Consider the following 21,761-nt stretch of genomic DNA (forward strand, 5'->3'; position numbering starts at 1 on the left):
ACTCGCCTATTCAATGTCCAGGTTTCCGCTCCATACAATAGAAGACTTTGTACAATCGTTTGAAATATAAGTTTCTTTGTTTTATGTAGGATATTTTTGCTTCACAGAACAGAGTTTAACATGCCAATAGCATTTCTGCTGTCTGTAATTCTCTTATTGATCTCTGCTTGGGATGATCCATCACTTTGTAAGATTGATCCCAAATATTTGAATTTATCGACTTGTTTGATTTTAAAACCTGCATTATTTAGAATGTGTCCTGGCCCTGAAGACAACATTTCAGTCTTGCTAAAATTGATTTTTAGACCCCATTGTTTATATTCCTCAAACAGTTGACGACATGCATACTTTGCATCTTCTAAGTCTTGTGCTATCACCACCTGATCGTCTGCAAAAAGTAAATTGTGAATATAGGTGTTCTTATTAATCAGCAATCCCATTTTATTACATTTTTTTGACCAGGATCTTAGGCAGATGTCGATATAAATTTTGAAAAGTGTTGGTGACATGCAACAACCTTGTAATAAGCTTTTTGAAGTGTGGAATTCAGGTGACAAAGCTGATCCCACTTTAATTCTGCATCTGTTATTCCTGTAAATTGCATTAATAATGTTAATCAGTTGTCCATCAATATTTGCCTCTTTCAGTGCTTCCCATAAGAGTTTTCTTGGAACACTGTCATATGCCTTTTCAAGGTCAATGAAAATCATAAAGATTTTTTTTCCCTTTTGATTGGCATTTTTCAAGGATCTGTTGTACTGTTGAGATATGATCTATACATGACCTCCCAGCTGAAAAACCACTTTGTTCTTCTGATACCTCGATTCGGGCTTCTAAATGGTTCCTGATCCATTTTCCAAGGATCTTTAACAGCGGGTTCAGGACGCATATTCCTCTGTAATTTGAACAGCTTTTCCAATCGCCCTTCTTATAAATTGATGTAATATATCCTGTTATCATTTCTTTCGGTATTTCTTCTCCTCTCAGTATACTATTTAACAGTTTTTGTATCAGAACAGCCACTCCTCTTCCTCCGTATTTCAGAAGTTTCGTGTAAACTCCTCCAGGTCCAGGTGATTTGCCATTCCTTCCTTCCTTTAGGAGGAGTTCCACTTCCCTGTTAAGCCCGAGTCTTCTACACCAAAATCCTCCATTGTCTTGAACTCTTCCCGCTCTTCTTTTAAAAGACCTTCAAAGTTCTCCGTCCAGTCTTTCAAAGGTATTAATTGCAAACCAGCATTGTGTTTATTCTGTTTCTCAAGTCTTTAAGGACCTTCCATGATTCCACTGATTGCTTGAAGTCCAATTTGCTATTAATAGTTGCACATTTTCTTTCCCATTCTTAATTTTTTGCTTCTACTACCAACCGATTGGCTATTTTATTTTTTTCAACATAAATGTTCCTGTATGCATCATTCCTCTCACCCAGCCATTTCTGATATGCAAGTTTCTTTTCCTCTACAGCAGCTCTTACTTTCTCTGTAATCCAGGTCTTTTTTGGTCCTTGTCTCTTCTTTTTGCCTAGGATTTCATGAACTATTTTTTTAACAGTATTTTTTAAATATTCGTAGATTTCTTCAGTATTACCTTTTATCTCTATGTTAATTGCAGCATCCAATCTCTGGGTGAAGTTGTTTCTAATGCTGTCGTCCAGGAGTAGGTCAATGTTAAATTGATCCACTTGTAGCATTTCTCCTTCCATGCATTGTTGGTTGTCCACACATATTTTATTAATCCAGTTCCACCTCAGTGTTGTTTTAACAAGAAAATGATCAGATCCACATTCAGCTCCTCTATAAACTCACAAGATGACCTACATAATGAACTTCAATACCTTACCGAAAAATTTCTAGCCAGATGTTACCCCCCCCTCAACTTATCCTAAATACAATTTCCACCGCCAAAAATAAAATTATTAATCCAACCGGACACAATAACAAAACCAACACTTGTGTAATCCTCCCCTACCATAGTGAACTTGTTAATAGTTGCACATTGCAGGACAATTCCACCATATTTTTAATAACACAGACATTTCTCTCGTCTTTTCCGCTTACAATAAACTAGGATCTTTTTTTAATTCCTATAAAGATACACACACTTATTCCACCAGCGAAATAATATAATATACCTCATAAAATGTCAGCCAAACTGTGACGCCTGTTACATTGGCAGCACTACCACCAAATTCGGTTCTTCCAAATCCTCCAACACCCGCACATATTACCATTTCAACAGTTTTAGAACAAGTCAAGCCAGTACAGAACTCACAATTCATGCTCACACGCCTCTCATCGACTCTGCTATTTCCATTATTAAACTCAAATCTAATTATAGAATTCTTCAATATGAAGCACTTGTGATTGAATGGTGTCGACATCATTCTAATCTTAAAATTATTAATGCCAAACTCCCCTTCAACCTTTCGCCAGCTTGGAACCTTTCGCGGTTAAATTTCCCACGTCTCAAAAAGTGCATCACGAGAGTATAAACTTAAACCTTTAAAACAACACGCATTCTCTGCCCATTCAATTGCCAACTGAAGACGTTATTATTTAATGAAAATCCTTCGTAATGACTATTGGCCCCATCGTATTATTTTATTCAAGCTTTCAAATTACTTCTTCCCTCTTCAATGACAACCAAGGATCGGATGTGTACGCTTCTACCTCCTTGTGCTTATTTTAAAGTCTGTTTTTCTTCATTTCCCCCCTTAGTTTCTTAGCTAACAATTCAACCTAAATACTAACCACCTCTTCTCAATATACCACTGCAGATTTATTCAAGGTGAATACTGTTTTTTAAGCAATTGCTATTCTATTATTAGTCCACCAATACGGTATTATAAGATTTCTAATCTTTTATATTATTGTTGTTTTTATATATATCTTATATTTTTATATGTAAGGCTATCCATACCAGGGCTAGATTTAAATATAACTAGCGGGTTGGTGGGGTCACTACAAACGTGATGCTCCCAAGTATTACCATAATTTAAAAATAATAATGTATAAAAATAAGTTAAGTACATATATACAACCCATGCACTTATAAATGTCAAATTGTCAACAGACAATAGCATTAATGCTGGAGCCAATATTTACAATACTTACACCATTTAATATTTAAACCTAAATGTCATTTGACATAATTCCAATATATATACAGGAACTCCCCGATTTATGTAATACTTGACTTATGGAAATTCGACTTTACGTAAGTTTTTGCCAGCCGGTGCAAACTGTAGCTGAGTGGTCAAGCGCACGGGTGCGTGACTGGGGTTCAAGCCCGGTGCTGTTTCTTGTGTTCTCTCTACCTTATGACCTCCTCTGACTGTGTGGTCTTTCCAGAGTATAAACAGAAAAAAAAAAAAATAAATAATATATATATATATATATATAAAATATATTTATAAAAAATTCGTGGAAATGTATTCTGCATCCCATAGGAATAAATGGAGGTATTGTGAAAATATAATGTGAATCCAATAACACGTTTGGTTTTTTTTTGGAAATTCATTCCAAGTCCTTGGACGTTGAAAATTTTGCCCTATTACTAAGTTATTTATCTCTCTAAAAGGTCACATTTATAATGGAAATTGCACTACCGTTTCATTGTTATCGTACGTTATAAGAATCAATTTTGAACACCTTTGGTGATATTTTTCTAAAGCACGTTTCTGGAGGTCACCAAAAAACAATAAAAATAATTTGCACTTTCTGATTTATTGGGCTTTTCTGTTAGTGCATCTAATTATAAATGGGTAGTAAACCCGATCTTACTGCATTTGTGATAATACTGATAACTGCAATTCTGTGGGTTTTTATGCTATTATGGTGAAATGTGTTGCCCCTCACTGAAACCTTCAATCATATAAAAAACAAATTTTCAATTTATTTATGTATAACAACGATGAAGGGAAAGCGACCAACGAATAGTGCAAGTGCTGGCAGTGCCAGGGAAAATAAATAAAATTGATTTAGAAATGAAGTGAAAATGATTAAGAAGTACGAAGCAGGACAAAGTTTGTCATCCATTTCAAGGGAATTAGATATCCCTGCTTCAGCAGTGAATACTATTTTAAAGAACATGTCAAAGGATCAGTGCACTGAAAAATTAACAGTGATCACAAAACATTGTTCATGTGCTATATCGAAGATGGAAAAGCTATTAATAATATGGATGGAAAATCAGATTCAGAAGCAAGTGCCCCTAAGTCCAGTGGCCATTCAAGCAAAAGCAACAAGTATTTATAAAGATATTAAGGATAAGTACGGCAAACCCCAACCCAAGTTCGTGACAAACAATGGGTGGTTTAATAGGTTCAAGCATCGTTCTGGTTTCCACAACGTTATAGTATGCGGTGAAGTCACCAGTGCCGATTCTGCAGCTACAGAGAAATTGTGATATGTTGGAAAAAATTATTGATGAAGATTGCTATTCAACACAGCAAATTTTTAATGTTTACGAGACTGCTCTGTATTGGAAAAAAATGTCGGATCGAACATATATTGACAAAGAGGAAAAGACAATGCCAGGTTTCAAGGCATCAAAAGATAAGGCCACACTCTTGCTTGGGGCTAATGCAGTGGGAGATTACAGATTAAAACCACTGCTTATGTACCATTTTGGATATCCTTGTGCATTTAAGGGCATCAATAAAGCCACCCTACTCGTGCATGTCCGATCAAACCAGAGAGCATGGATAACAATATCTTTGAGGATTGGTTTAAATGCTGCTTCATTCCCAAGGTTGAAAAATATTGTAAGGACAACGACATTCCTTTCAAGATTTTGCTTCTATTAGATAATGCTCCTGGACATCCTACACATTAGATGATTTCAATTCGAATGTGAGAGTCATATTTCTACCTCCAAACACGACTTCACTCATCCAACCTATGGCTCAAGGTGTTATTTCGAATTTAAAAGCATACTATTTATGCACAACATTTGCTCGGGCATTGTCTGCAGTAGACGATGAGAAAAATTTTGCATTGAAAGGCTTTTGAAAAATCTAACAATATTCACCACGCCATCTTAAATATCAATAAGGCCTGGGCAGAAATGACTAAAAGTTGTTTAAATGGCACATGGAAGAAAATATGCCCATGGCACACGGGCATACTAATAATATGAAGAGGTTACAGGTAAGATTATAAATGTTGCATAGCTACTTCAGTTGGAGGTTGATGGCAAAGACTTGAAGGAGGACATGCTTACTTGCTACAAAGAAACCTATGATGAAAAGAAAACATCCACCGTCCAGTCATCCAATAATATGTTCTTTTGTAAGGTTGAGTGGCTGACCCCTTCTAAATCTCCACAGCCCTCAACCTCCGCAGCGGCATGCTTATAAATAAATTTTCTGTTTATACTCCGGGACGACCAAACCGTCAGAGGGGTTCACAAGATAGACAGAATACGAGAAACAGCACAGTCTTTAACAGTCACTGGCTTGAACCCTGGACACTCAAGGCACGTGTACTTATGCACCCATGCACCTGATCACTGGGCTACGGCAGCCTTATCAGCTGAAAACGTCGATTCTGGAAACGATGCTCAAGAAGTAAAACTTACTGATGTTATGCCCATCTCCTCTCTTTTGTAATTTTATAATTTTGAAATTTTTTTTAAATTGCACGCTTTTGTAATTTTTCCTGCGCATGAGATAAAAAATTGAATAAACACAATAAATAATTCTATTTACATGTTTGTCGAATATGTCTTTTTTGATTTAATCAATTCAGCAAACACAGTTGTGAGTGCTGCACAAGCATGGGGGAAATTCCCCAAATTACGTAGCATTCCATGGAATGCAACCCTTGCGTAAGTCAGGGAATTCCTGTGCACACACACACACACACACACACACACACACACACACACACACACACACACACACACACACACACACACACTTAATTGCTCTACCTATGCAGCCTCATAGATGGATACAACTCTACTACTCCACTGCCAACCTTGAGGCAAAAAACCAATTCGGATTCAAGCCAGGTCACTTGACTGTCGATGCGATGAGAAACCTACTGATATCAGTGAATGATTGCCAGCAGAAGTACTTTCTCGCTATTGCAGTGGATTTTGCCCGGGCGTTCGACTCACTTTGGTGGCCGAGCGTCCTGGGCAGGCTCAGAATGGCACAGGTCCCAAGCAACCTTTATAATAATATCAAAAGCTACCTCTCACACCGAAAAATAGAAGTGAAAGTACCATACCAACAGATCAGCAGGAACATCCACAGGGGGTGCCCCCAGGGTTCCGTGCTCGGTCCACTGCTGTGGAATATAGTATTTGATGATTTTCTGAACACCGGCCTTGGGGAGGTGGTAACCCAAGCATTTGCGGATGATTTAATTCTCACTGTGACGGCAGATAATAGGACACAACTTGAGACTCGAGCAAATCAAGCTCTGTATACTCTACAGCGGTGGGCTACGGAGAACTTTCTACAGATCTTGCCTGCCAAAACGACTTCCATCTTGCTTAAGGGAACATTGGACATAAGGAGGCCACCGCAAATTAAAATAAATCGTGCTGCAATCAAATTCGCCCAACAAATGAAATACCTCGGGATCATTTTTGACAGCAAGCTCACATTTCCAGCCGCATCTCAGGCAACTCAGGACGAAGATTAGGAACTACTCAGGCCTGATTGCGCGAGTCTCACGCAAGGACTGGGGACTGAGTAAACAAACCATGTTGCTATACTACAAGACTACTTTTCTCCCAGCGATCACATACGGTGCACCAATATGGTACCATAGAACCAGACTGACCACCAACAAAAGAATACTGGACTCAACACAATGAACAATATTGCTCAAAACAACCCGAGCCTGCAATACTGTGAGCACGGAGGCGCTCTAGGTTTTTACTGGATCCTTACCCCTGGATCTCGAAGTGATCAGATGCGGACTAGCATACTACATATCAAAAGGAATCTCTGTGACCTACTCGGGCTTTACGATTGAACCCACACACAATATAAAAATGGAAAAGGCTCGGCTCTTGGCACACTTAAAGGTGACACGACGCTTCATACCTGATGTAGACAGGTTTTTCCCAAAACTACCTGTATGTTCCACCCAGGCCTATATGCCACCTACTTATTGACGGGTCACGGCCCCTTCAACGAGAAACTAACATCTCTGGGCCTCCTCCAAGACCCCAACTGTTCATGTGGCGAACCGGAAAGCTGGACCCACCTCATTCACGAATGTACAAACTAAGAGGACCTACATGGAAATCTAATAACAAGATTGACCTACGTGCCGCAAGGCCAGGAGCATCATCTCTTGGACACAAGCGAAGAATATAAGAACCTCACCAGATTTGCGCAGGAACAAGGGCACAGTATGCCTTGTAGCAGACATTAAACTTCCACAACACCGGACTATAAGCAGCACTAGACCACCCTTCCTGATGATGGAAACAGGATCAACGGACCAGACCCATCCGGGATGCAAAAGAGACACTCCACGAGACTACCCTGGTCGTGTATATAACCCATAAATGTGACTGACCTCAACCTACCTGGATGGACACATAGCCAATGAATGACATCGGGGAACTGGTTCCGACTGCTTCGTTGGACCCATATCTTTTTCCCCACCTTGAACAGCAGCAGATTTGCTGCCAGTGCGCCAATTGGCGACCGAGCTGGGCACTCTTTCCTGGCTTTCTTTCCACTTCACTTCCCTGGCAGGGGGGGCAAGGTGCCTGTCCCCTTGTCTCCTCCCTTCCTCGCCGCCCCCATTTTTCCTTCTGGTGGGGCATGGGCATGCCCCACTGACACCTATTGGGGTTGCCTTCCCTATTGACTCCATATTTCTCTCCCCCCCCCCAAGTCTTCAGTCTCCCTCCCCTACTTTATCCGTACACAAGCGATTGCCCTACACGTCCAAATTTAATCATGTCCAAATTACTGTTTGCCAATAGTTTCGGCCTTTCAAATCCTAGCACTCTTACCCCCCCCCCCCCAACACAAAAGATCAATTTTTTTTTTTTTTTTTTTAGGTCCTAGCCACTGAGATCTCAGGAAATTAGGTGGCAGGACCTGCCAGAGTAATTAATTATAATGCTGATATACCTGGCCTGCCTCCACGGGGCTGAGTGTGGACAACGTTGGGCCTCAGCAGGGGTCCAGCGGCTAAATGGCCAGAAGAACAATGGTACATAGCATATACATATACAATATCCACACACTTTTAAATTTCTGGCCTTTCCAGTGAACTGGCACACCTACAATGAAAGCAACGTGGAGATGGGGGAACCCCTGGTGCCGCTTGACACTAAATACACTCTACACTCTACCTATGCAGCCAGTCACAAGATAGGCAAGTAGTTTCATGCAAATTACTTAAAAAACACCCTCAAAAATAACATATATAAAATTATATATATATACAGGGTGTTTAATGTAAAACCAGCCCCAGTCACTGGCAAGATAACTAAAGAAATCTAGACAGGAGGAAAATGAGATAAACACAAAAAAAACTCAGTCAAAAGTAACTACTTATTCTCTCCAAATGTACACTCACTTATAAGAGATGCTGGAAATGATGTCTTTATGCATCTATACTTTTTTTTCTTTTTCGTGTACAGATAAGGTGACCCAATGCAAAATAGTGATGTCGATAGCCTTTATTTCTTCGAATGTCAAGCTGGTGACTGTTAATATTGTGTGGGGATTGTGCTCATATATCACCCCAGGGGCTCACATCTGGTGTGTATGGGCTTGGCACACCCAGGGTCCTGAGCTGGATATCATCATTCTTCTCTTTCTTGGTGATTCCCTTCTGTTTCTCTCTCTCTCACTCTCAGGATAACTCGGAAATTTTTTTTAGCTGGTGCAGCATAAGCCTGAGGCTTCCTTGCACTATATGGCTAGTAATAATAATAATAATAAACTCTTCCTTTTAAATATCCCCACAAGTAAAGGTCACACAAAGATAAATCTGGAGAACACAGTGGCCACAATCCTTTGCCAACTGTGTATTCTTCTGTGAAACTCATGAACATGGGCCAGTGATTCACGAGACTTGACATATGGCACAATCTGTTAAAAGTAGCAGTTTTCACGCTCGTGTTCTGTCAATCGAGTGTAGAAGTGCTCAAAAATCTGAAGATAAACTGCTGTGTTCACTGTAGTGTCAAAAAATATTGGGCCGACGATTTGATTGCCAGAAACCGCACACCATACCCCGATTTTCTGGTCATGAAGCAGTTTCTGATGTAAGATGGAAAGATGGAACAATGCCTCATCACTCACGAAATAAAGCAGTGGGTCGAGTTCACAGTCTGCAATCTTGTTAAGTAGCCGCTCGCAATAATTCAGACATTTTGCTGCATCGGATGGCAGTAATTCTTGGACACAGCTTGCTCGATAGGGTTTCAAGTTCAGGTAATGAAGTACACGAAAACAAGAAGTTGGTTTCACTCCAGTTTGTTACAACAATTTCCTGATAGATTTTCCGGGGCTAGCTAAAATTCTCTTTTGAATGTTCAACACCCCTCTGTAGTTCTAACAGAGGGTAGACAATTCCTTGTGTGCATTTACACAGGAACCTGTTGTACACCATTTTGCAAGTAAGCACTCTTAGCTGGGATGGTAACGATTGGAAATTTCTCAGAAAACAATTCCTGTGTTTCCTATAAAATATTTAAGGGCAAAGGCCTCATGCTATGAGGTAGAATGACTAACATATAGGTTAGTGAAAAAGCATCATTTTAACATAGCCATCTATCAAAGTAGTTAAATTAATTAATTAAATTGGCATCGTTTGGTTATATCTCATATTGTGAATGCCTTCACAACGAGTTGCCATGGTATTATACTACCTCGAATAAGTAACATTTCACTAGTGGGAAGACTACTGTTACTTATTCTCAGTAGATACCACCACTCAGATGGCACCGTTTCAAAACTTGTTGGCTTCTCCTCGGGGTATCCGCTGAGAATAAGTAACAGTAGTCTTCTCCACTGGCAAAGTGTTACTTATTCGAGGTAGTACAATACCATGGCAACTTGTTGTTGAAGGCATTAACAATATGAGATTTAACCAAAATGATGCCAATTTAATTAATTAATTTAACTACTTTGGTAGATGGTAGATGGCTATGTTAAAATGATGCTTTTGCACTAACCTATATCCTGTGTTTCCTTAAAAAGCCAGTACATACATACATAGGCTTCCACTATACATATCCTTTCTTGCACAGATTATGGCATTCTTGATGATACTTTCTCACACCTATCACTTACGAGCGCCAAATGCTGACTGTACCTTGAGCAACACAAACTGAAATGATTTGGCTAAAATTCATTCTTTGAAAACAACTTTATGCGGGAGTTGTTCAAAAATGAATATCACACCAGTATGAGGCGGGCCGGTTTTACGTGGAACACTCTGAAACACCCATTTTTTAAAAAATATATATATATATATATATATATAAATGGGTATTCAATGTAACTCTATAAAGGTAATGTTTAAAGAGTTACATAAGAAAAAGGTATACAGTTGATGAAATGGTTTCATTGAATGCAAAATTAATAAATAGATATGACAGATGCACCTAAAAGTGCAAAGCAGCATTAAAGGATGCAATAGTAAATATAAGTTGTATTAATATATAATCAAATATGCATAAATAGATGTGATAGTTATGCAAAGTGTCAGCAACTAGCAGGGTGAAGAAAGTAGAAAAAGAAGCGTAGTAGATTTATGAAAGGTGAAAGAATGTTAAAATCTTAGAGGTAATGATAAATTAAGAAAATTTTATGGGCTGCTGAATTACCAAGCCAATATAAAGTGGGGGGAACTGTAAAGGAAAAGTAGTACATCAAAATAATGCAAATAAAATGGAAATAAAAATGAAAATGTTATAGCTGTCATCAGATATGGGGGGGGGGAGATATTTAGAAAATGGTCGAATATAGGTAATGCAAATATGATTGATCTGATGTCAGGTCATATTTGCAAATGGTATAAGAGTGAGGTATTAAATTGAGGAAGGGGGAAGGGAAAAAGGAGTATTTCTATTGCTATTTTTCTTCTTTATTTATTTAAAATACTCCTTTTTCCCTTCCCCTTCCTCAATTTAATACCTTGCCCTTTGTTTGCTTTTAATATCTCACCATTTGCTTGTTCTAAACTGATTTCCTATCTACACAAAATTAAATCGTAATAAATTCTACATATTCATTTATAACATTTTTCTATTTTAACTAAATTATTTATACCTCAGTAAATTAAACTTTGTTGGGACTACCTTGTCCATACTGTATTAGAAAGTGTTAATTTATTTATTGTTACTAGTTTTGGCCATTCACTTTCTTCTACTACTATGGACAAGTATTGAAACACAGTTCCTGATACATGGAGGTGTAGTGCCCTGATGGAAAACCTGATCACGTATCAATAATTATTTCTGCTGACATCAGATCATGCATATTTGCATTACCTATATTTGACCATTTTCTAAATATGTTCCCCCCCCATATCTGATGACAGCTATAACATTTTAATTTTTATTTTTTTTCCATTTTATTTGCATTATATTATTATTTTGATGTACTAATTTTCCTTTACAGTTCTCCCACTTTATTTATTGGCTTGGTAATTCATCCCATAATTTTTCTTAGTAAGTGGTCAAGAGCGGGAGTGCAGTAGCACACGCTCTTTGAGTAGACCGGGGTTCAAGCCCCTGACTGTTAAATACGGTTTGCCAACCTGCACTGGACCAGCGTGGCAGATTATGGTCCATTTCCCTCAGCATGAATTGTTGAGGAGGCTTCCATCCTGCAGTGGGTTGATAATGGCTGCAGGTTTTTTTTTTTTTTTTTTCACCTTGCATGAATCTACTACAATTCTTTTTCTACTTTCTTCACCCTGCTAGTTGCTGGCACTTTGTATGACTATCACATCCTTTTATGCATATTTAATTCAATATATTAATACAACTTATATATGTGAGGAAAGACTTAAAAAGAATATATACACACACACACACACACACACACACACACACACACACACACACACACACACACACACACACACACACACACAGTAGTGTAAAATCCGAACATCAATAATTCGAACGAGCCAGCATCTATTTCTTTTAATGATGCTGCCATAAAATAATTACAGTAAGTGCCAGTTATTGTGATCACCTTTGCAAATTAAATTTTGTTCTATTAAATAGCAATTATAATAAGCAAAAATCAAAGGAATATTTTCCATAGGCTGTAAAAATGAAGATATAAAGCACAAATTTATACTTTTTTTTTCCACTTATCAGTCAACAAAATTAAATTACACTTGAAAATCAGAAAAATATTATGCACAGCTTAATAAAATAAAAATAAATTTATGCTTGTGTACATATTATCCTTCTCCTCCCCTAACAGTAGTTCCCCAAACCCTCAAGGAATCCTCAAAGATCTTATCAAAAACTCTTGCACCACCTTTGTTCAAATGAATACCCCTCAAGTTTTGAGTTAATCTACACACACTTTCTGCATATAAACACTCCTATTGTGTCTAGGCAGAATTGCAGATACTACACATTCTGACCTAACTCGGGGCATTTTTTTTCAGCATTGTCATATATTTATCCAACAAATTGTCAGGTCATGTTCATTTAATATCATTAGTCCCACATGAATAATAATGCTCAGATTATTGCTCTTAAAATTTGACAATGTTGGTATCATCATCAATTGTTGCTACTAGCAAACACACCCTGGTTCTGGCCTGCTTTTTTTCTCTATTACCAAAAAAATTACCTGTTTCCCTAACAATAGTCTCCCAGTAAAAATAAATCTTCAATCAGAGTGATATGTACTTGTCTATTGTGCTGAGACCTGAATTTGGGTGTGCATCATTTTTAGGTCATGTGATACTTCAATTGCTGATGATATCGCTAGTGCTTGTTAACAGGAGAGACTGTTTCTATAGGGATAGGATACACTTAAATAGAAAGGGTATAAGAATATTTGCTAATGCTGTTGAGGCAGTGTTAGGTGGGTCAAAAAACTGCTAGCTTGGGGAGGATACACGGACTAATAGATTAACAGTAGCCACAGGCAGAGGTGAAAGTGATTCTTGCACTGCTTCTATTGAAATGAGCAGCGCTGACCGGGCTAGCCAGGTGGATAAAGTGCCTACCTGGCAACCCAAAGGTTGTGGGTTCAAATCCTGCCTCGATCCTGGATCAGAGTAAAATGCAAAAACTTTGTGAGGTGCATTATGGCCACAGAAGCCTATGCGCCAATAACTAACAAAAAAAAAAAAAAGAAAAGAAAAAAAGAAATGAGCAGCAACCGAGAAAGCAAGGTGCAGGGGATTTCAGAGACTACTGGGAGTCATTGCAGATATATTGCAGATTAATACATGGGCTGTGTTAGGGTAGCTAAGAATAGGAACAGGTGCATGTACACCATGCAGGGGCTTGGTAAATAAATTTGATGGATTTGAGGTGTTGGTCGACACCTCAAAGGCAGATATTGTTGGTATATCAGAGTTGTGGTGTCACACAGAAATAAGGAATGTAGAAATGGAATTTGGGGAGTACAGGCACTTCCCGACTTAAGTAATACTCAACTTACGCAAATTCGACTTTACGTAAGTTTTTGCCGTTTGGTGCAAACTTAAAAAAATCATGAAAACGTATTTTTCATCCTGTAGGGATAAATGGAGGTATTATGAAAATATTATAATATGAACCCAATAACACGTGTGTTTTTTTTTTTTTTTTTTGTAATTTGTTCCAAGTTGAAATTTTCACTTATAACTAAGCTATTCATTTCTCTAAAAGATCATTTTTATAATGGAAATTGCGCTACACTTTCATCGTTATCATAGGTTCCCATTATAAGAATCAGTTTTGATTGCCTTTGTGATATTTTTCTAAAACACATTTCTGGAGGGCACTACCATAAAACAATTTGCACTTTCCGGTTTATTGGGCTTTTCTGTTAGTGTAATCTATTATAAACGGGTAGTAAACTCTATTTTATTGCATTTGCAATAATTCCGATAACTGGAATTGTGTGGGTTTTTATGTTATGGTGAAATGTGTTCCCCCTTCACTGAAATCTTCAATTATATAAAAAACAAATTTTCAGAATCTTCTCTTCATTCCTATTTACTTATTACAATGACGAAAGGAAAGTGACCAATGGAAAGTGCAAGTGCTGGCAGTGCTACAAAACGAAACAATATTGATTTAGAAATGAAGATGATTAATTAAGAAGTATGAAGCAGGACAAAACTTGTTATCTATTGCATGGAATTAGGTCTCACTGCTTCAACAGTGGATACTATTTTAAGGGACAGTGTGCATATAAAAGAACATGTTCAAGTATTAAAGTATTTCACACCGGGACCAGTCCACCCCCAACAGTGATTACAAAACAGCATTTGGGTGCTCTATCGAAGATGGAAAAACTATTAATAATATGGATGGAAAATCAGATTCGGAAGAAAGTTCCCCTGAATCTAATGCCATTCAAGCAAAAAGTATTTATGAAGATAACGATAAGCATGGCAAACCCCAAGCCAAGTTCATGGCAAGAAATGGGCGGTTTAATAGGTTCAAGCATCGCACTGGTTTCGAAAAACATTAAAGTATGTGGTGAAGTGCCAATGCTGATTCTGCACCTGTAGAGAAATTTTGCAATGTGTTGGAAAAAAACCCCTTCAAAATCTCAACAGCCCTCAACTTCTGTAGCGGCGTGCTTATCAGCTGGAGAGATAATTCCGGCAACAATGCTCGAAAGTTAAAATTTGCTGATGCTATGCCTGTCCCCCTCTCTTTTTCTAAATTTATAATTTAGAAATTTTTGTAATTTTTCCACATGGCTGGACATTGCAGTGTGCACTCAGTTTGGTGTGACATAAGCACTGAGAAAGCAAAATTGAGAGTAGGAGTGTCTTATAGGGCTAATGACTCTGATGAGCGTAATAAACAACTGTACAGAGAAATAGTAGGCCAGTAAATCAGAGTATCGTATAATGGGGGATTTACATTCCCAGATATTGACTGGAATTTGTGTTGGTCACTCACACACTAGCAAGGCTTTTGTGGATTTATTGGATGATTTTCTTCTACAGCAGCAGCACGTTCGGGAGGCAACTAGAGGCAGTAATACTCTTGAACTGATTATCAGTAGTGATCCTTCATGCATTAAGAATCTGCAGATAAAATAACCACTAGGTGGCAGTGATCACAGTGTGCTGAAGTGGGATTTACTCAGAGGTAACTTCCATCAGTGGTAAAGGGAAAGGTTTTTGCTTTCGTAAAGGTGACTACAGTGGTCTGAGATAGTACTTAAATTCTGTATGGTGGGACCAACTGATGATGTTACCAACAGCAAATGCAAAATGGGAAGCATTCAAGGAACTTATCTTGGAAGCTACTAGGCTTTACATACCAACTAAGAAATATTGTTCAAGGTTTAGGCCTAAATGGATGTCAGATGAACTACTGAGACATGTGGCAGAGAAGAAAAATGCATGGGATACATATAATTTAACAGGTGGCACAAAAACCTATGATAGATATAAGCTATTATTATTTATTATTATCTTTTTGGTTTTTAGGAGCATTAGCAACTAAGGCCATATTGCTCCAGGGATATGCGGTGGTCATTTCCTGACCTTCCCGCATCCTCCGTATTTGGTGGTCACGAGCTCGAACCCTGGTCTAATTAAAGAAGTGTGTGCTACCCACTGCTGCTCCTGCCCACCTGGCTACGGAGGCTCCTGATATATAACCTGGTCTGTAACCAAGTCACAAAGGAGGTTAGGCAGGCAAAGACAGATTATGAGAAATCTTTGGCAAAGGATGCTAAGAAAAACTGTAAAGAGTTCTTTACTTATGTAAACTCTAGAAGGAAAGGGATGAATCAGATTGGTCCACTTGATATCGATGGTTCAACTGTTGATGATCCTGCTCAGGTAGCTAACAAATTAAATGAGTATTTTGTATCTGCATTCACACGTGAGGAGTTATTCAGCGATGCAATTGCCAGGGTGAATTAAACTCTGGCTGTGAGCTAGATGATTTTGTAATAATGGAGAGCAAAGTGGAGCAAAAACCGTTGATGATAAACATCAGAAAGGCACCTGGGGTGGATGAGATCTATCCAGTTATATTAAAGGAGGCAGCAAAGGAAGTAAGCAAACCCTTAGCCTAAATTATGAGAGCCTCTTTGGACTCAGCGGAGGTATCCATGTACCGGAGATGTGCAAATGTGACCCAAATTCACAAAGGAGGATGAAAGGGCAACACAAGTAATTACAGACATGTTAGTTAACTTCTGTTCCAGGGAAATTAATGGAGGCACTGGTTAAAGAAGCAATGCAGGATCATCTAGACAAGACTTCATTTATAGCTCAGACACAGCATGGGTTTTTTTAAGGGAAGTCTTTTTTTTTTTTTTTCTTTTATCTTATGATATGAGCAATACACGAAGGAACCAGTTTTTTCCTTCTTCCTTCATGTATCGTGGCCATGAAATTCAACTGGAGAGTATGGCACCATCGTAATATCTAAGCTTGAGGCAGGATGCGAACCTGCTACCTTTGGGTTGCCAGGCAGGCACTTTACCCACCTGGCTAGCCTGGTCAGCAAGGGAAGTCTTGTCTGACCAATTTGATTGCATACTATGATGCGGTCACGAAAGAACTGGATGCAAAGAATAATTTTTATATCATATATTTGAATCTTAGAAAGGCTTTTGATACTGTTGCACATGGAAGACTGCTGCACAAATTGGAGCAGGGTGGCATTGGAGGCAAATTAATGCTATGGATAAAGGGATGGTTGAGTTGGAGAAGACAGAGTGGTAATTAATGGACACTGCTCTTCGTGGACTATTAAACTATTATATAATAGTTTAATTTCTGAAACACTTTATAAAGTTTACAAAGCTTTATCTGCTGGTGAAGTTAAAATCAAGCTACTGAAATAATTTAACATAGAGAAATACTTTAGAAAATTTAAGAATTAAATTTTCAAAATAGTGTAGAAATTAATTTCTTAAAATTACAGAAATTAAATTTAAACAAAAATTGTCTACTGGACACCTGATTTTAATCCATTATACTTCTAGAGCCAACTTTAAACACATCTGCTCTCTTTGATTGGATATCTCAAACAATATGATGTTCAATAGAAAGCAGTAGGTATTTCAACAAGGTTCTGTTTATAGAAAAAAAACCACATAGCTCCTAAAAAAGCATTCCTGCATTTCAAGATTAGCTGTCTGGTGTAATATTATGCCTGAAGAAAAGAAGCCATTAAAATTTTTTAAAATTAATAAATAAATAAAGAATACATGGAGAATTTAATATATACTACTCATTATTATTTCTAGTATTTTCTAGTTTCAGTCAGTTTTTAGCAACAATATTCATATATAAGTGCTCTTTACAGCATGACAATATTGTCAAGACGTAACAGATATTGGGAACTAGACTAGTGTAATCACTGAAAAAGAAATTGTGCTGAAAATGGAAAAGAAGACTTGAGATGCTAGTGGGATTTATCCAATTATTTTAAAGGAAGCAGCAGGACAGAATTATATGTTAGTATTTATTTTATGAATGCGTACATTGGAATTTTCTCAACATATTTACTGGGAATGTAAGATACTGTTCTACAGCACACTTGAAACTTTCACATCCTTGCAACACACTTGAAACTTTCATATCTAACTTGTTGAAATATGATGTGAATTCAATTCTACAGTTATATAGTTACTTCATAGTATGGTTTCATTTGATGAATAGTTTTTCCTCTCAGGCAGAATGATAAAGAAACTTATTATTAAAAATTTTACCCCATTTCTAAATTTTAACTAGTTGCTGCATATTCCATAATTCAAAAAAAAATAGGAAGATACATACTAAATAATATAGCTGAAAACCATATAGATTTCAATGAGAAATTGTAGTTGATGCACAATCATTATTCATAAAATTACCTCTGTAGCCATGATATAGGTGAATTGTAATGACAGTTTCATCTTTTTTTTTTTTGTTTTCTTTTTTTTCTTCTATCATGAGTTTGATATTATTTCAGGATTAAATTAAATATTATCAAATGACTATTTAAGAATAATATTTCTAAGCACCATGATATTGATTTGGTGCTCAGGTTTGTCAAACTCTGCAATAAAAAAAGTGTGGTGGATAATTTTTTTTATCAAAATATTTCAGATGATATATTTGTTTGACTCATTTTACTTATATTATTTTTATAGCATCTCTTACTTTTATACTATTTATAATAGTTAGATGTCTTTGGGAAGGGCAAAAAAGATAAAAAGTATTCCCATGTTCAAAGACCACAATCAGATGACTTCAGTGATCATTTTCAAGAGTTTGGAAGTAACCTGAATACACTCACAGAAGAGGAAATCAACCTTCAGTTTGAATATATGTTGGTAGGTTTCAATTCAAGAAAATTTTGAATCTAGTAATTCCTATAAAATTAATGAAGCAATGTTTAACTGATTAACATTGGAGATAAATTAATTGGAGTATAAATCTTCCTTTGAAAGCTAATCTGCAATATTTAATTGAAGTATTGTAAAGAACATATAGCACTACTTTAATAATTATTGTTAAAAAGAACTAATAAATAAATTGTTATTAAAATAAAAAATATATTAAAAAAATAAAATTTAAAACAAAGTATTACAGAAATTAACTATTCTATAATAGTTTAATTTCTGTACTTTATAAAAGTACTGAAACTTTATCCAAAAATATTAAATTTATATTTTTGAATATTTTTACATTAGGTTAGAAAAATTCCTGTATTGTTGATTTGTTTGAATTTTACCCTTGCTTCAACATAAAACTCTTCTTAACAATTTGTGACATTTTAAGATTCATTGTGTAATCTTACCTTCATATATTCTTATCTTATCTTAATAAGTGGAAAACAAAACTTAATTATTAAATAGATAATTATCTAAGATATGAATGAAGTTACTAAAATTATGAGCTGAATCTATGTAAGTAAACAGTGTTGCAACCATTGAGATAATTGCACCATGCTTCATAATCATGTACAATTGAAGTGAGCTTCAATGTTAACTATGCCTCCTAGTACTCTCCAGGATGCATTCAAAAAATGAAAACCTTATGTCAGGTCATAAATTATAAATTAGGCAGTTAAACTATTTTGTTTGACAGGACTTATTGCAGTGGTTCTGTTTAAAAGTAATTTATATGGCTTAACTGCATTTCTTCATTTTAACAAATTCTTTAATTTGAAGTATCTTATATATTCAGCAGTACTATGCATTTTTAAGTGTGTGGAATACTAGCAAAGCTTCTTGTTCCAAAGTTATGAAGTAAGACTAATTTATACCAATTGAATTAATTATTGGATATACTATGGTCAGTTTGTGTCCCTTGAAAAATTGAGACGTGCATTTGAAATCCAAGTTGGTCTAGTCCCATTAAATCGCACAAAAATATATTTTGCCTCAGTTAGGATACGCACTAAAATCTTAAACAGGTTGATCTTTTTTCCTTCCAGCCTTAGTACTATTTGTTTATAATGCTGTCATGAATGAGCAGACTGCATATTTTTTCCCCTTGTCAAATATAAACCTGAGTTGCTTTCATCTTTTTTTTTTTTTTTTATGCGTACATAAAAAAGGCGAAAGCATCTGCATCAATAAGCAATGCTGAACAGCCATGTTTTTGTTTCTTCAGTTATAGTTATCAGTTAAGCTGTGTTCAAAAGTGATTACAGTAAGTGGTGTACCTGTGTTAAGAATTTTAATCCATTTAAATCTAAAACTATGGGATGGATATGAAACCAACTCATCTCTTTTAAGGGGTACTTCTGTGCATGCCGTTTTTAATTTATCAATGAATTTTCATACACAGAATAATTTTTCTTGTTCTGAAAACTTTTTTAATGTGGGTGGAATATGCAGTAGTTCTAAAATAACCTTTCCATTTAAGCATCAAATAATTATTTTATTATTTTTTAAAGGATGACATGAATCTTTCAGAAGAGAAAAAGGAACCCCTCAGGAGTTGTTCTATAAAAAAGAAAAAAGAAATGCTTATTATGCATAAGAAAGGAAGTGCAGTTGTAAGTATATGCTACTTATAATAGATTTTAACATAATGAAAAACTGATAAAGCATGCAGTTGAAACTTAAAATAAACTATTTTGTTCCATAAACCAATATGAATTTTTTTTTTTTTTTTTTTTAATAAAAATTTGTGACAAAAAAATAATCACATGGGTGTTGTTTCTTTGGTATTTTTATCATTAATTTACTTTATCCAAAATATATATATAAAATTTTAAACTGAATATTCACAAAGTAAAATATTATTCTAAATAATTTTTCTTTGCTTAAGAGATTATAACACTTGACTTAATTTATAGATTATAGTTGTAATAATTTCCAGTGTAATATGTTTATGAATATGTTTATGGTTATTTGTGGATTATGAAGGTAGTAATAATGTCTAATGTAAATAATTTGTATATGAAATGGAAATTCATCTACAGATTATTTACATCAGATTATTTCCATTTTTTTTTTTTTTTTTTTCTGCAGATGATTGCTCAGGAAAATAGATTTATTGAAATGAAATTCTTTGGTATTTCGTGTTAAATATTAAAGTATCAGACAACTTTTTTTTTTCTTCTTCTTCTTCTTTTTTTTTTTTTTGTTTTATGAAATGAGTATCTAACTGCATCTATTGTTTTAGATCATTGTTTTCCATTCAGTGATTTGCATTTTTACTTGTCTTTAATTTAAGATAGATATTTTAAGAAATGCTAGACTGTTTATGACTAGACTTAGACTTGTTTAGGTTTCTAAAGAATATTTGATATTATACAGAATTCTTCTCTGGATGTTAACATTAGCATTAGTAGAGGTATACGATGCAAGAAAGAAAGCTTATGCAGCATTAGCCAAAAAAAACAACAAACAAAACTCCCATTTCACCCCTCCATTCATTCCAAATGCTTGTCCAGCTCAGCCTTAAATTTATTTAGGCTATGAACTTCCACAACAAGAGATGGAAGTCTGTTCCACCAATAAACTACCCACTGGCTAAAGGCAAATTTCCACACATCTATGAATTTGAATTTATGGGGCATAAATTCAAATTCTACAATTTGAATTTATGCCCCATCAGGTTCTTAATCTGAGCAAGAGGAAGAATCCCATCAGCATTCAGCTTGCTTAACCCATTCAAGCCCTTATACACCTCAATCAGATCGCCTTGCAGGTGCCTAGTCTCCAGACACTGCAGTTTGCAGAACTTAAGCCTTTCTTGGTAAGACCACCCCCTTCGTTCCCCCCCTCACCAATCTTGTTGCCCTTCTCTGTAATCGCTCAAGCAACTCTATCCTTCCTACAATGAGGCCTCCAGACCTGTGTGCAGTACTCAAGGTGTGGCCCGACCACTGCTTTATACAAAGGGATAATCACCTCCTTTTATATTCTTGTATATCATTGATAATATCTCATGACCTGCTCTGGCAGCTTGTCTGCACTGCTCAGAAAACTTCATATGTGACTGCACAATTACTCCCAGGTCTTTCATTTTCCACCAGCCAAAATGTATTACCACAAAGTTGGTATGTTAATCTGGGGTTACTTCTACCCTTACGCAGTACTTTGCATTTGTCAATGTTAAACTTCAGCTTTCACTTCTCAGCCCATCTGCCAAACT

The 21,761-nt window shown here is 36.3% G+C and overlaps 1 protein-coding gene across 1 annotated transcript in view; it reads left to right on the forward strand.

Moving 5' to 3' along the window:
* The window catches only part of LOC150078004 (protein diaphanous-like), a 278,573-nt gene that overhangs the window by 34,194 nt on the left and 222,618 nt on the right, over positions 1-21,761 (forward strand). Inside the window, 2 exon segments of the mRNA XM_090384426.1 lie at positions 18,329-18,481; positions 20,053-20,154. Coding sequence (XP_090240552.1) covers positions 18,329-18,481; positions 20,053-20,154 — 255 coding nt within the window.

Source organism: Mastigoproctus giganteus, chromosome 11 (genome assembly GCF_048544385.1).
Source record: "Mastigoproctus giganteus isolate SK-2022 chromosome 11, ASM4854438v1, whole genome shotgun sequence".
Lineage (NCBI taxonomy): Eukaryota > Metazoa > Arthropoda > Arachnida > Uropygi > Thelyphonidae > Mastigoproctus > Mastigoproctus giganteus.